The sequence below is a fragment of the Schistocerca nitens genome, chromosome 3 (genome assembly GCF_023898315.1).
Source record: "Schistocerca nitens isolate TAMUIC-IGC-003100 chromosome 3, iqSchNite1.1, whole genome shotgun sequence".
NCBI lineage: Eukaryota > Metazoa > Arthropoda > Insecta > Orthoptera > Acrididae > Schistocerca > Schistocerca nitens.
Window position 1 is genome coordinate 654,008,216 of NC_064616.1, and position 17,667 is coordinate 654,025,882.

Consider the following 17,667-nt stretch of genomic DNA (forward strand, 5'->3'; position numbering starts at 1 on the left):
TTTCCAATCACTATAGCACAGAGGGCATTATAGGCTATAGTCACAGATGGCAGCAAGTGTAAACAGACTAGAATTTTGACCACCACAGGGGAAGGAGCAGTGTGGGGAAACAAACCCCACCTCCATTTCGTTGGGCAGCAGCCTACAGCAGAACTGACACACTGTCACAGGGATTGCCGATCTCTTCTGGTGTTGTAAGAGTCATAATTGAAATCTGTGATGGAGTACGATTAGTCGCTTCACTTATTTCAAAATAAGAAAAGAAAACAATGAGTAACACACAACACAAAGCATTCGGGGTAGCTACCACACAATTGCTTGCTGAAGGTGCAGAGTATTGTTAATGATACAGGCCGGACCTCTAGCGGTACATTGCATTACGCGAGTGTCTCTTAAACAGACCACTCAATCATCCACGATTGGCATCACACCAGATCATTGAGTGTATTGATATATCCTTGCATTTGTACACTTTATTTTGCACATAGGTCCTTGTGCACATTATCTATCCAAATTGGGTTTCGTCATATGGTGTATAATGCCAGTGACTGCTTACATTTTCGATATTCTATGCAGAAAATAAAGCCATTTCAAACTTTCGCTAACAAATAGCTCATCTGGATACAGTTCGCTATGAAATGGCATCTATTAAGTAATTTCGCATTTTGAGGGAGAATTCGCATTTATTTTGGATTTATCGGAAAATGTGAATTATTCCAGTCCCAAGTAATGACTCATCATTAAAGGTATCTATTTTCTGCAAAGTGCAAAATCACAAAATTTTACAAATTTTGTTCAAAATGAGTAACTGTTTATCTTTAAGAAAAATCACAAAATAAATGACGAAATTGTGTGGAATCATATCATTTGAAGTTAACGGAGTAAATTCAATTCAAGTTGTGGCAATGAAATACAAATATTGATGACACTCGATTCTACACTACTTCGATATATTGAATTCAGTATTGCTAACTAAACTTCCTGCACAGGGAAGTAAAGCAAAATTCATTTTATGTGATGCTGAAATAATAGCACTGATTATGTGTGTGTTTTAAACAATATGAGAAATACAGTCTTTTCTGCTGTAGGAGATGGTATTTATTGCTCCTACAGATGAGGTAGTGGTGAAATGTACCAAACATCAATTATACCTTGATCAAATCTCATTTCTTAGGATCTATTTCATTTTTTTGTTGTTGCTGGAATCCATATCCTGATTTGTAGGTAATGGTTTGAAAAATATTGAGACAAACTGGCAGTTGTACTGAAAAATAGTTCATGAAGAACATGTCATAAGTAGAATATACAAATGATGCCAGAAATTATATTCATTATGAAGTCAAACTTATTAAGCATCATTTCTCTCCTAAGATGAGGGTATTGCTGAAGGACAGTCTATAACGCTCAAATGATACAACTCTATCTACATGAGTGCAACAGCAAAATGTAATTTCTAGGCATTAGTTTTGAAGACAACTGGTACACAATCTTTATATCAAAGGCAAACTAATGTACCATACTCTGGAAGATATGTAAATGTTGTAATGCATTTGTTTCCCAAATGAACCTACATTAAACTCAACCTGAAGACACATTTGTTAGCATAACTAGTCTCGGTGAACTATTGTGGAAGGTTAATTAACCCTTTCATTGCTACAGAGGTGCTCTTTGCATTCTGTGTTGAGATGGCTTTTGTTATGGCTTTACTGCTCTCCAGATGTTGGTGCCTGTGCTGAGACACAGTGTTCTGGCTGATATGAAATCTTTATCATTCAATTTTTCAAAAACTATTTAAACAACATTCCACAAAATTTTTAAGAGTTCACAAAGGGGTAGAAATGCACTGCATAAACTTTGCATATAGCTGATTTTAGCTCCTACACTGCAGTGTATGAAATGTGGGTAAGATACCAAAATTTTTGTTAAAATTGAGAGCATAAAAATATATCATTTCACTCTCAAGTTATTGGATTTTATCCAACAGACAACGATGTGCCCAGTTCTGTCCATACAAACTTGCTGGCTGCTATTAAGCACTTATCATCTGTTTTTGAGAAAACTGTTATGTGAAGAACTTTGATTTCTGTGCATTTTGTAGCCTCATATCCTCACTCCATAAAGGCCTGGATTTCTTTTCATTACATGCCATAGTTACTGTGCTGCATCAAATTAAGGAAATCAGTGCGTGAAATTTTAAAGATTTTGCAGAGGTAAAAACACATCGCATAAACTTTGCATATGGTTGATTTTAGTTCACACATTGCAGTAAATGAAATGTCAATAAGATATCGAAATTTTATTTAAAACTGAGAGCAGAATGATATCTCATTTCGTTCTCTAGTTATTGAGTTTTATGTCTCAAAGATGATCATGCGGAATGTGCTCATTCAAGACACTGTGCATCATGAATCATGTGGTCATAACAATCATTATATCTCATAAACAATTCAAGATACTGAAATGACATTTTCTCCAAATGATAGCGTATATTGAGACACATACATTGTGTGATAAATGGTTCAAATGGCTCTGAGCACTATGGGACTTAACTTCTAAGGACATCACACACATCCATGCCCGAGGCAGGATTGAAACCTGCGACCGTAGTGGTCGCTCAGTTCCAGAATGTAGCGCCTAGAACCGCTTGGCCACCCTGGCTTGTGTGTGATAAATACTCAAAACTTTTCTATTCTGCAAAATATGGAAGTAACATGCATGGAGTGGTTCAGGACACAATCATACGTCCACAGCATTGTAGGAAAACCGAAGTGGTGCACATACACACTTCCACAACACCTGGGGAACGGCCTGGCAGGACGTATGTACATGCTCACAACAGCCAAAGGGTTAATTTGCATTTCAGTGATAAATCCTTTCTATTAGTCATAGGGCAGTCTAAATGTGGTAAGTGATACAAACTGTATTTTAAACTAAAATTACTCCTAAAAATATAAGTATGAGGCATTTGCAACTGAAGGAATCGTCTAGGTTAAGGACTACTACACTTTGAAATTTGAAAACATAGATGGCAGTCTACTGGAGGTCTTTAAAAGTCAACATTTCTTAATCTGCCATTTTACTTTAGTGTGAAATACAAAATTCCTACGTTTCAGCTGCTTAACAACTTAACCTCTTTGCCGTGCATGTAGGTAGTGAAAGACTACAATAAGCTCATGCATATTAAAGCTATCAGTTGGTTTGTTGCTTGTTCCATAAAGTTTGTTAATTGGTCCACACATAAAATTCATGATAAATATTATGATGTGGAATGTGACAACAAACATATAACTTTTATCTATAACTAAATAAGAAACTGAAAATAATGGCTGCATGTTTGGCATTTACAGTTCTTCTTGATCTTCTTCTGCTTCTTTTAATGACTAATTATCTCTACTCAAGAACTGCTCTATGGTGTATAGGGAGTTATTAAGCGGAAAGCTCTTTAATCTACTTTTGGAAACACTTCTGCTATTTGCTAAACATTTTATTCCCGTACGTAGACTTTTAAAGAGCTGTACAGTTGCATATTTCATCTCTTTCTGTGCCGAAGTTAGATTCATTAAAGGGTAATTTTTCCTTCTAGTGTTGTATTTGTGAAGATCAACATAACTGTAAAATTTGGACTGATTACTGGTTATAAGTTTCGTAAGTGAATAAATGTGCTGTGAGGCTGTGGTTAATATTTCCAGCTGCTTAAAGAGATATCTACAAGATTTACATGTGCACACTCCATACATAACTCTATTTAATTTACACTCCTGGAAATGGAAAAAAGAACACATTGACACCGGTGTGTCAGACCCACCATACTTGCTCCGGACACTGCGAGAGGGCTGTACAAGCAATGATCACACGCACGGCACAGCGGACACACCAGGAACCGCGGTGTAGGCCGTCGAATGGCGCTAGCTGCGCAGCATTTGTGCACCGCCGCCGTATGTGTCAGCCAGTTTGCCGTGGCATACGGAGCTCCATCGCAGTCTTTAACACTGGTAGCATGCCGCGACAGCGTGGACGTGAACCGTATGTGCAGCTGACGGACTTTGAGCGAGGGCGTATAGTGGGCATGCGGGAGGCCGGGTGGACGTACCGCCGAATTGCTCAACACGTGGGGTGTGAGGTCTCCACAGTACATCGATGTTGTCGCCAGTGGTCGGCGGAAGGTGCACGTGCCCGTCGACCTGGGACCGGACCGCAGCGACGCACAGATGCAAGCCAAGACCGTAGGATCCTACGCAGTGCCGTAGGGGACCGCACCGCCACTTCCCAGCAAATTAGGGACACTGTTGCTCCTGGGGTATCGGCGAGGACCATTCGCAACCGTCTCCATGAAGCTGGGCTACGGTCCCGCACACCGTTAGGCCGTCTTCCGCTCACGCCCCAACATCGTGCAGCCCGCCTCCAGTGGTGTCGCGACAGGCGTGAATGGAGGGACGAATGGAGACGTGTCGTCTTCAGCGATGAGAGTCGCTTCTGCCTTGGTGCCAATGATGGTCGTATGCGTGTTTGGCGCCGTGCAGGTGAGCGCCACAATCAGGACTGCATACGACCGAGGCACACAGGGCCAACACCCGGCATCATGGTGTGGGGAGCGATCTCCTACACTGGCCGTACACCACTGGTGATCGTCGAGGGGACACTGAATAGTGCACGGTACATCCAAACCGTCATCGAACCCATCGTTCTACCATTCCTAGACCGGCAAGGGAACTTGCTGTTCCAACAGGACAATGCACGTCCGCATGTATCCCGTGCCACCCAACGTGCTCTAGAAGGTGTAAGTCAACTACCCTGGCCAGCAAGATCTCCGGATCTGTCCCCCATTGAGCATGTTTGGGACTGGATGAAGCGTCGTCTCACGCGGTCTGCACGTCCAGCACGAACGCTGGTCCAACTGAGGCGCCAGGTGGAAATGGCATGGCAAGCCGTTCCACAGGATTACATCCAGCATCTCTACGATCGTCTCCATGGGAGAATAGCAGCCTGCATTGCTGCGAAAGGTGGATATACACTGTACTAGTGCCGACATTGTGCATGCTCTGTTGCCTGTGTCTATGTGCCTGTGGTTCTGTCAGTGTGATCATGTGATGTATCTGACCCCAGGAATGTGTCAATAAAGTTTCCCCTTCCTGGGACAATGAATTCATGGTGTTCTTATTTCAATTTCCAGGAGTGTATAGTGGGCCACAAGCACTTTTCGCCTATGCGAGAAGTTAGCCCAGAGTATTATCCCATATGACATCAATGAACAAGCAAAATATTTTAGCTTGCTGACTTCTACATTCACAAAGTTGACAATTACTATTATGACAAAAGTAGCGAAACTTAAACAAGTTAGCAGGTCTACAGTATGGTTTTTCCAGTTTATTATTTACTGTTGGTGTACTCAGTTAATAGAAGGGAGGATATTCTCAACAGTACAATAGCGGGTTAAATGCATTTTTTGAAAGTTTACAGCAAGCCCATTTGTGCAAAACCATTCAATAACTTTCACAGAAACATCATTTACCATTTTCTTTGTTGATGGTTCATTGCTCAACTTCACAAAAATGCTTGTATTATCTGCAAACAGAATTAATTCTGCTTCCCAATGCAAATAAAATGACACATCATTAACATGAAGCAAGAGCAGCAATGGACCAATGCTACGGCGGAATTCATCAAGCAAGCAAGAAATGGTCAATAGTTATTTACTTGGAATGTTTTTCAGAGCTCAGAGAAGCTGGATGTCAAGACATTTTGGAAAGGTTTCCTCTTAAATTCCACGCTTAACAATACACGAGCCCTTCAACAATGTTTTAATGGTGGCACAGGGACACACGAACACAGAACATATATCTGTATGGTTCTAAGCATAAGTCAGAGATAATGGACGCTCAGCTTTCTGCAAGGTATCTCGCGCCCATCCTTTTTGCCCTTCTATACAGAACCAGAAAAAATTATCACCGAGTACTGTAATTACCCGTGTTACTCAATTATATTTACTTTCTATGTAGTTCCATATAATGGGGCAATAAATAACTGGTGTAACTGTAACGCACAGTATTTCATATTTCCAAAATTGGAAAATTAATCCCTTGATATATTGACTTTTCTTCACAAACTGTTCCAAAAAAGTGTTCCAAAAAGATATTTTATTATTAATGAAAATAGCTTTTGAAGTAACTGTGAGTTACAAATTTTTGAAGATCACTGAAGTATCCTGAATCATAAAGTCATTTTGTAGTTTGTGTGTAGATATGGAATCAAATCATGTGTTTCAGAGTGTGTTCCTTTGAATGGAAATATTGGTGGAGCTAGTCACAGTACAGTAAAAGTATGTATTTCGTACCACTGGTGAGTACTTGTCAGTCATCTGTTGAACTTTTATCACTTTCATTTTCCAACGAAATAACATCACATACTACTTCACTTTCTGGGGTGCTAAATTCAATGTCAAACTTAGGATCACTGTATAGCCATCCATTTTAAAGTACCCAAAGCTGCAAACAGTAAAGGTGATATCCACTGGCAAACACCTGAACCAGAACACAATATCTAGGCTACAAATACGGGACTGGATGCCCCCTAGTGGCCGAACACTTAACTACCCATGCTGAAACGGATGTAAGCAAGGATTTACTTTTTCAGAGGTCTGTTCTTAAGTTGCTGGGATACACTTGGGATTTTAAGTTTTTGTCAGAATAACAAAAACTAACTCTGGCTTTATGTTAAAGAGTTAAATTTTTGAAATCAAGTATTGCCTCTCTACAGTTTCTCATTTGTAACTAATGAATTATTTTCATTACATACGACAAATAGAAGATGTTTGGGTTGAACCAATACAACTGACAAACTGTGGTTATCAAAAATTAAATCTAATATACATGGCACAAAAAAATCCTGGAAACAAATAATTCCTGGCATATAATGAGAGCTAATTGTAAAAAAAAGAGAGAGCTGCTACACCACAAAGTAAAGGGAAAAACCAAGATGATGATAGGTCAACAATATCAAATGATGAAACTTTACTGTCACTTTAAAACATGAGGAATATCACATAAAATAGCGAAACAGAGGGAGAAAGTTCATATTGTCCTCATAAGCTGGGAAGAGACCCCTAACAGCACCAAGAACTATGTGACTTAGTTTCTTTTTCCTGTCCCCAATCTTTAAACTTTTAAGAACCCTCCAAATTACAGTGCTTACCACTTACCATATATAGAAGGCCTTTGTTGACTATATGGTGGATAGGGAGACTGCTGTGGGTCTTTTGCAAAATCTGGATGCCTTCTAGGGGTCTGTGGAGCTGGAGGCGGCATTGATTTACTATGAGGGCTTCCAGGATACATCTGACCACCTGGGCCAGTTGCAGTAGCTGCTTGTTGACCAGAATATACCTGTTGGCAGTTTTTACTTTCAATTGTAACTATTTTTCACAAACAAATATCAAATAACAACACAAATTGTAACAAAACTATCACTTCTGTTTTTTCATGAATAACATTTTTTAAAAAAAGTGTTTAAACATTACTGTTCACGAGCTCCTTGCTGTTAACTGCACGAATTATTCTTGGTAATGGATTGCAATTGTGCTGTACATTTTCACACTCAATCTTTAAACGAAATGACGTTTCATATGTATTGGGAAGAATTACAAAGGACAAACATGATGCAGTAACAAGAGTGTATAGGACAAACCAGGCTGGTACACAGTAATATAACGAGCCTATGCTCAAGGCACTTCAAAGTGACACTACACTTCCATGGAGACAGGGGCACTATTGGAAGTTAGGGCTAAAGTTGGAGAAACTGAAAAGTAATTAAGAAACCATTACGATCTCAAACTTACACCTCCTTAACCATTTGAAAACTATAAATGAGCTGAAGATAAAATTAGAATAATTTTGTTTATTGGTGGGGTCATTCATCTTTCCCATTTTCATGTCAGAGTTGAATGAAACAAGTCTGTAGTGAATTTCATACACTGCTAATTATCCAATACAACAGGAATGACTGTATCCAAAACATCAAGTATGGCTGCTCACTTGGATGTAAAATGTTGCAAATAGATTGTTATGAGTGAACATTTCCCCTTATTAGAAACAGTACATCAGAATCATAACATTTTTGTATCAGTGAGAATGTGATCTGATATCTACCTGAATAATAACTATGAGGAAGCTAAAAAGATATAAATGATCCCCAATTATACATAATGTACAGACAGTGTACGTACAAAATAAAGAAATTAAAATACACATTTGTTTATGATGACTTTAAATTTTCAAACTCTGTTCAGAATTAGGTAGGAGTGGGCTTTAAGCTTAAAACTGGTTGTCAGAAAAGTAACAAGTATGCTTTGTGTGTCCCAGAATGTGTTATAAATACATATTGGGAAGAAATTCAAATTGGTGTTCAAGAAATCATAAAATTTATATGACGTGTTGTTATCTGCAACAATTTCAAAGTAGGAATCACACGAATTCAAGTGATCAAATCTCAAGAACTTTGTTTTAGAATATTAAGACTGTTAATTTTTACATTTCAACTGAGGTTTTTGCACATAATGAAGCCTAACTAGATAATAATATTGTTGGTTTCAACTGAGAATACTGTATTATTAATATCGAGGGTGGAAGTGTTGCAGGCATATTGTCCTCCTTAAGGCAGAGTACATTACACCGTTTATTCAAACAACGGAAAACCTAGGATGAGATGATAACAAATAAAGAGTTATGATAGATAGCTACTCACTACACAATGGTGGTGGTGAGTGGAAGACAAGCACATTGAAAGAAGACTGCTACATACTATCAGTGAATGCCCAGAGGGGGGGGGGGGGGGGGCAGTGGCAGTCAGTGTGTGTCTGTGGGGGTTGGGGAGGAGGAGAATTTGTTGCCTACACCTGATAAAGGGAATAGTTTGATAGCTGATATTACAAAGGGACTCAAAAAGTATGTTTCATATTATAATTGCAGTCTAAGTACATTTTCTTGAATGTTCCACTACACTTCAAAGTGACACAGATACACGACATTTTTCAACATCTTCATCAATTCTCTGTAAATAACAATCAGAATGTTCTGTCTGTCAGTCAGTCAGTCCCTCGACAACAGATATCTGCTCCTCTGTCATGAAGCCATTTGATCATTATTGTGTGAACATCCTCATCATCGGAAAATCTGTGACCATTTCAAATCAGTTTGTCAATTGCTTGGACATTGTCATCTGTAGTAGATGCCACTGGTCATCCTGCCCTATCAGCACCATTCACGCCCATGCAGCCTTGGTCACATTGCAAGCACCATTTTGCTATGGCTGGATGCAACACTGCATTTTGTCCATATACTACCAGAATTTCACATTGCATTTGTGAGAAAATTAGACTTTTATCCATAAGATTTTTACAGACTCAAGTACTAAGACTTTGCAGCTTTGGAGTATGTTTCCAGTTTCCGTGCCATTTCACTTCCACACTGTGATGCAGTTGTTATCCATACCACAGTAGAACAGTGTCTGCAGGACATCTAGAACATGTACTCTCTTTTGACAATGTGCCACTCTTGTTGCACAATAGTCTTAACATGGGACAACCAGTGTAACTTACTATTTCAAGTACCCTCGTATATAGTAGGCTTCTTTCAGTGTATGTCTCTGCACTTAAAAGCCCCCTCTATGTAGTGAATACTAACCTATCCTATTACATATTGTTGTTACACTGTTTATTGACAGTTTTAAAAATGCAGACTGATGGTAACATCAGGTATGTATGTAAAAGATTTCACACGGTGTTTCCTACATCAAGTGCAAATAGAAATTTGGGTCCAAAGTGATTCTTTTTGTATCGTATACTTCTATCATATCAAGTGACATATTTTTTGTAGTTTACTCATGAGGTAACATGCAAGTCAGATTTCATTCTAAGAAGAACATTCTTTACCATGAAGTCCTAATAACTGTAAATGTAAACATTTTTGCTTCTGTCGTCTATAAAAAGAACAAAACTAATGAACTTATGCCACAGAAGAGTTCCATCAGAATATCACCAGAACTACGGCAACTTTTGATTACCCAGAAATAACTGTGTAGAAGGCGCAAAACTAAAACTAGTTGTGAAACTCGATTTTTTAAAAGACCTATGACCTTGTAGAAGGTTGACATGTTTTCATGATTTTTACTGTATATACTAACGACCCTTTATTATTATTATTTCTTCACTTTCTCAGACGTTAAGTCTGGTTAAAAACGGAGTGACACGGACCTTGATCAAGCGTCACTTCCTTTTAACAGTACGGTATATGTTATATTCCATTTAGGAACTTTCGGGTAATTGAACATGTATCAATAATTACTGATTTCTGTAGTTGCATATATAAGTTTGGATGTAGCTGTATTGCATTGATGTACTGGTGGATATTGTGTGGTATGACTCCTGTAGTTGATAGTATAATTGGTATAATGTCAACTTTATCCTGATGCCACATATCCTTGACTTCCTCAGCCAGTTGGATGTATTCTTCAATTTTTTCTCCTGTTTTCTTCTGTATATTTGTTGTATTGGGTATGGATATTTCGATTAGTTGTGTTAATTTCTTCTTTTTATTGGTGAGTATGATGTCAGGTTTGTTATGTGGCGTTGTTTTATCTGTTATAATGGTTCTGTTCCAGTATAATTTGTATTCATCATTCTCCAGTACACTTTGTGGTGCATACTTGTATGTGGGAACGTGTTGTTTTATAAGTTTATGTTGTAAGGCAAGCTGTTGATGTATTATTTTTGCTACATTGTCATGTTTTCTGGGGTATTCTGTATTTGCTAGTATTGTACATGCACTTGTGATGTGATCTACTGTTTCTATTTGTTGTTTGCAAAGTCTGCATTTATCTGTTGTGGTATTGGGATCTTTAATAATATACTTGCTGTAATATCTGGTGTTTATTGTTTGATCCTGTATTGCAATCATGAATCCTTCCGTCTCACTCTATATATTGCCTTTTCTTAGCCATGTGTTGGATGCGTCTTGATCGATGTGTGGCTGCGTTAAATGATACGGGTGCTTGCCATGTAGTGTTTTCTTTTTCCAATTTATTTTCTTCGTGTCTGTTGATGTTATGTGATCTAAAGGGTTGTTATGAAATTGCAATGGTGTAGCCGATGTATTTATATGAGTGATTGCTTTGTGTATTTTGCTAGTTTCTGCTCGTTCTATAAAGAATTTTCTTAAATTGTCTACCTGTCCATAATGTAGGTTTTTTATGTCGATAAATCCCCTTCCTCCTTCCTTTCTGCTTAATGTGAATCTTTCTGTTGCTGAATGTATGTGATGTATTCTATATTTGTGGCATTGTGATCGTGTAAGTGTATTGGTGCTTCTAGGTCTGTGTTACTCCATTTCACTACTCCAAATGAGTAGGTCAATATTGGTATGGCATAAGTATTTATAGCTTTTGTCTTGTTTCTTGCTGTCAATTCTGTTTTCAGTATTTTTGTTAGTCTTTGTCTATATTTTTCTTTTAGTTCTTCTTTAATATTTGTATTATCTATTCCTATTTTTTGTCTGTATCCTAGATATTTACAGGCATCTGTTTTTTCCATCGCTTCTATGCAGTCGCTGTGGTTATCCACTATGTAATCTTCTTGTTTAGTGTGTTTTCCCTTGACTATGCTATTTTTCTTACGTTTGTCTGTTCCAAAAGCCATATTTATAGACCGAGCGAGGTGGCGCAGTGGTTAGACACTGGACTCGCATTCGGGAGGACGACGGTTCAATCCCGCGTCCGGCCATCCAGATTTAGGTTTTCCGTGATTTCCCTAAATCACTCCAGGTAAATGCCGGGATGGTTCCTCTGAAAGGGCACGGCCGACTTCCTTCCCCATCCTTCCCTAATCTGATGAGACCGATGACCACGCTGTCTGGTCTCCTTCCCCAAACCAACCAACCAACCATATTTATATCATTGCTGAATACTTCTGTTATCTTTAGTAATTGGTTGAGTTGTTGATTTGTTGCTGCCAGTAGTTTTAGATCATCCATGTATAGCAAATGTGTGATTTTGTGTGGGTATGTTCCAGTGATATTGTATCCATAATTTGTATTATTTAGGATGTTGGATAGTGGGTTCACAGCAAGGCAGAACCAGAAAGGACTTAATGAGTCTCCTTGGTATATTCCACGCTTAATCTGTATTGGCTGTGATGTGATATTATTTGAATTTGTTTGGATATTAAGTGTGGTTTTCCAATTTTTCATTACTATGTTTAGGAACTGTATCAATTCAGGATCTACTTTGTATATTTCCAATATCTGTAGTAAGCATGAGTGGGGTACACTATCAAAAGCTTTTTGGTAATCAATGTATGCATAGTGTAGTGACCTTTGTTTAGTTTTAGCTTGATATGTCACCTCTGCATCTATTATCAGTTGCTCTTTACATCCTCGTGCTCCTTTGCAGCAGCCTTTTTGTTCTTCATTTATAATTTTGTTCTGTGTTGTATGTGTCATTAATTTCTGTTTAATGACTGAAGTTAATATTTTGTATATTGTTGGTAGGCATGTTATGGGGCGATATTTTGCTGGGTTTGGTGTGTCTGCTTGATCTTTAGGTTTCAGATAAGTTATTCCATGTGTAAGTGTATCAGGGAATGTGTATGGGTCTGCAATGTAACTGTTAAATAATTTAGTTAGATGTGAATGTGTTGAGGTGAACTTCTTTAGCCAGAAATTTGCTATTTTATCTTTTCCAGGGGCTTTCAAATTGCGAGTAGAATTAATTGCTTGGGTGACTTCATGTTGCAAAATTATCACTTCAGGCATTTGTGGTATCATCTTGTATGTGTCTGTTTCTGCTTGTATCCACCGTGCATGCCTGTTATGTTGTACCGGGTTTGACCATATGTTGCTCCAGAAGTGTTCCATGTCTGTTATGTTTGGTGGATTGTCTATTTTAATGTGTGTGTTATCTATTGTCTGGTAAAATTTCTTTTGGTTTGTGTTGAATGTTTGGTTTTGTTTCCTTCTATTTTCACTTTTTTTGTATCTTCTAAGTCGTTTGGCCAATGCTTGTAATTTCTGTTTCTTTTCATCTAATTGCTCTATCGCTTCTTGTTGTGAGATTTTACCTAACCTTTTTCGTTTTTTTTCTGACATTTCATTTCTTATAAATTGTGTTAGCTGTCCGATGTCCTTTCTCAGTTTTTCTATTCTGATCTGTAGCCTGTGTTGCCATGCTGGTTTTGTGGGTTTCTTCTGTGTGTTGGTTGGTTCTGATCTCTGCCTAGTGTGTATATTTAGTGTAGTGAGTGCTCCTACATAAACCAGTAGTTGTAACTCTTCCATAGTTGTGTTTTCATTTATTTTGTTGTGTATGATTGTGTTGATAGTTTTTATTGTTGTTTCGACTTGTGGGTTATTTGGCGGTCTTTGCAAGAATGGTCTAATGTCTGTATTTGTGTCTTTGTATTCTATATATGTCAGCTGAAATTTTTCTTCTATATCTAACATGTGTGTCACTTCGTGTTCTATTTGTGCTTGTTCTGGTGGCTGTCTTAAGATTTCGTTTTCCTCTGATTGTTTAATTGATGCGTGTTGTTCTTTGTTTGTTTGCTCTGGGATGTTGAGTCCATTACTGTATTTTCTTCATCTTCTGATTGCACATTATTTTGTGCCAGTATTTGTTGTACTTGTTGTTTGATGTTTTCTAATTCTGACTTGGGTATCCTGTTATTTTTGATTATTACACGGATCTGATCAGCTAGTCGTTGTTCTGTTAAAAATTTTAATTCTGGGTATCTGGTAATAAATGCTGTGTATACTTGTGATCTGTATCCAGTTGTGTTGGTTCCTAGGTTTGTTGCTCGGTAATAACAGAACATGAGGTGTCGATTAACTTCATCTGATCATCTCATCCTCTGTCTTTGTTTTCCTTCTAGGGTGGTTGCAGGAAGCATATCCTGCAAAACACCTCTATTTGGATTTAAATCATTTTCCAGTTGGCTAGCAGTGTCGTTACCATTGTGGGCGGGCATAGGGTTCAAGCGTCATCCCCGACCATGACGGCGCTTGTCCGAGGCTTCTTTAGTTCTGTCCTGAACCAACTAATCACACTAAAAGGGGGGTTAGCCCTATTAGTGGTTTGTTCTTTTCGTCGCCTTTTACGACTGGCAGAACATACCGGAGGCCTATTCTTTTCCCGGGCCTTATTATTATTATTATTATTATTATGTACCAATGACGAGTACATTAAACAGTAAATCATCAACTGCAAATACACATCTTTTATAATAAAATTTCAACTATGTTGAGACACACTGTGTGGAAAGTTATCTGTTCAATGACAAGTACACACACTATTCTTCTTCATTCTTAAAGTAAGTTTACCTGTAACGATAATGTAAATATGTGACATTCAAAGAGCTTACTACAGAGAAATTATTCTAACCAACATAATTAGAAAATTACCTTTCAATGGACAACAGAAATATTCTGTTGACATGTTGTATTTAGTTCCATCTGCACATGGGGGGCAGAGAGGGGGGGGGGGCATGATAATACATTCCCAACTACTGTCTTATTTTCTCTCCAATTTTAAAATCTTCTGCCAACAGTCCATCCGACACTGCATTAGAAGCAACTTCAAGAAATGTAGATTTTTTTTTTATCTCCTCTCTGAGTTTTTAAAAATGTAGACCTCTCAGGCTGAGCACTAATTTAGCTTAAGTAGCTTCAATGTATCATTGACATTTACCTGTGAGAGTCTTGAATCAGTAATGGGTGTGCTCAGAGTTTTGGAATGCCACAGGCAAAGTCAGCATTTTGGTAGACATCATCACTGCTCCTCTACAACCTTCTTTTGATTTGCTCTCTTTGTACCATTCAACTTTGTTCCGTAAAATGTTAAAGAAACCTGCCAGTATTACCATTACATCTGAAAGGGGCTGGAAAATCTCAAATGAGTGAACTTCAAAGGGAAGCTAAAACTTCGAGAAAAGTGTATGCCATGTACCACTGATGTTTTGATAAGAAATGATTGAATATGCACTGAGTAATGTAACACTACATGAACTCTATTGATAAAAGGCCATGCACAGTACTTTTATAACATAAATATATAATAATGTGTCTATGTACATACCAGCTGTACTATATTGTAACGCACTGTGCAGTATGTAATGGATCTGGGTGAGCATATTTCAAGTATCTGTAGTATACCATACAAACAGATGTGAACAGTATTGCATGGTGTGGTATTGGTACAATCAGGCCCAAAACATACAATATTTATAATGACAAGAAAAACAAATTACAGAAGACGCACAGTTTCACACGTGCACCAAGTGATTACAGTCATGAAGATCCACCTTCCTCTTGGTTGAAACGTGAATTCACTCCATGAACTGTGCTTAGTCAGTGAAAACTTAATGAAGCACAATTAGATGCAATTTTAACATACAATACTGATTTGGCAATGAGGCACTCAAATGCAAAATCAGTAGTTTGACACACAGGATATCAGTCTAAAGAATGTGACAAATGAGGGAGCAAATCATATCACAGAATTAAAGAATTTAAAAGAAAGACAGCTAATAAAAACTGAAACTGTTTGTGTTACAATTCTGTCCTATGAAACCAGCCGAGGCTGTTATAAAACTGTAGCTATACGCATTTTATAATGGGTTATACTCGTGTCTAAATTAACCAATCTTGAAACACTTATTAAGAAAATGTGGATGGAAATCTCGGAAGTCACAAAATTAAAAGTTTTGGGCACCACGTACATCTAGACAAACATTGCAGTAAACCTTTTAGAGACCTGAAAAATTGTGGGCTGTTGAACTTGCGGTAAGACTTTGGAAGTCAAAAATTTTCAGTAACTGCAATACAGGCTGTAACAACATTTACATGGCTTAAATAGAACTACTGAAGAAAGAACATACAATGCCTTAATTGTCTATGTCCTCAATGAGAAAGTTACAAGGCACAGTAACACAAATGGTACAATTATGTACGGATGAAAAGGGAAACCATATAATTTAGATATCTCACTCAACATAGAACATAATTACACACATACTTAAGAAATGGTATGACACACTCATGCATTTACAATTTCTGTGGCATAGCATTTGTGTTTTACACAGGAAACTTAAAAGTTAGAAGAGTTTTCAGAGCTGTAAAACCTTATGTGATGTAACAAAATACTTAATATTGCATTGCTTCCTACAGTTGTAATCACTGACTAACATGACACAGTGATTAGTGTACCACAGGTACATTCATCCACCCAAATATGGGTTACACATGGTTGCCATAAAAAGCTTACAGTAAATGGAGGGATGATTTATTTGAAAAGAAACATCCCATTCCATTTCCATATTTATCTTCTGTCATCTTCTTTACAGTTGTAGGTATTCAAAAATACACCGCATTGATCCAGAAAATGTAAATGAATATCAGCATTGTTATTTCTTTCACATTTTAATGAAGAAGTATGATTTACTTTTGTACAAATGACTATAATTACCGGATCTTGACGGTAATAGTCTTGCTGCGGTGGATACCCTGTGGGTTGCTGTGCTGGTGGTCCCGTAGGTGGAGCAGGATAGCCAGTACGTGAAGGATAGCCAGGTGGCTGGCTGGGCCCCCCGTACCGGTTGTGTCCAAAGGGATCTTGACCACCAGCCGACTGCTGCGTCCCACTACCTTGTCCATAACTCCTGAAAATAATAAAAGACTAATTGCAACACATCATTTTCCTAATTACAATGCCACCAACTGTTACCTCAATATAGATTCTCACATTCCGAGCAGTTGCTCAATTTTAGACTACTGCCAGCCTATTCTCTGATAGAACAAATGTTCTTGCTATGCCAAAGACAATATGCAATAGACCCAAACGAAAATTTAATATTCTCTTGTTTTTACTTTCACGCAAAGGTAGGTGTGGGTTTTTTTTTTTTTTTTTTTTTTTTTTTTGAGCTTATGGGTGCTCAGTGTTGAGGCTATCAGTGCTCTTACATATATTGAAAGAAACAAATATGATTAAAATGTCTAAAATTGTTGTCTCACAGTGTGAAGGAAACCTATAAAATGACACTCATTCACTCACTCCCATGCCACTCACATGGAACCACACAATCACCATGTCTCACAGGAATTAATACAATGGAGAAGGGTGAAAGGCAGCATTCCTGGGATTAAAATAGAAGTAAAACCACAGAAGAGCTAAAGAAAAGGCAGAGTGACTGGTCGACCACTTACAAAAAACATGAGTAACCCAGTCATCCTGTTAACAGATTAGGAACATCATCCTAAAATTTTTGGAAACAAGTTGGAGATATCACAAAATCTTAAAACTCTAAAACACATTTCTTTCAATGTCACTGCTGCCCTCTGGTCTAAAAATAAAACATAATCTAGTAAAATGTGGTGCACAGTCATCTGTATGCTACAGGCAGCACACACTGCAGGATCCTCTCGGCAGAGCAAGATGCCATGCATCAGAGGACTGGCCTATATGAAGACAAGTAAGCAGGACTTCATCCCATCTTTGTGGCCAAAGCAGGTACACCAAACTTATTACCAATCACTTCCACCCACCCAATCATCTTCCCATTAACACACAACTCTACTTCAACAGCGAGGTGATGGCATGCAGGGGGATAGCACACTGAAATAACTGAAGATC

General features: G+C 38.0%; 1 protein-coding gene across 1 annotated transcript in view; it reads right to left on the minus strand.

Moving 5' to 3' along the window:
* The window catches only part of LOC126249380 (trithorax group protein osa-like), a 364,811-nt gene that overhangs the window by 14,265 nt on the left and 332,879 nt on the right, over window positions 1-17,667 (minus strand). Inside the window, exons 17-18 of the mRNA XM_049951034.1 lie at window positions 16,504-16,696; window positions 7,196-7,379 (exon numbers count right to left, since the gene is read on the minus strand). Of these exons, the coding sequence (XP_049806991.1) occupies window positions 7,196-7,379; window positions 16,504-16,696 (377 nt within the window). The remainder of the gene's footprint in view (window positions 1-7,195; window positions 7,380-16,503; window positions 16,697-17,667) is intronic.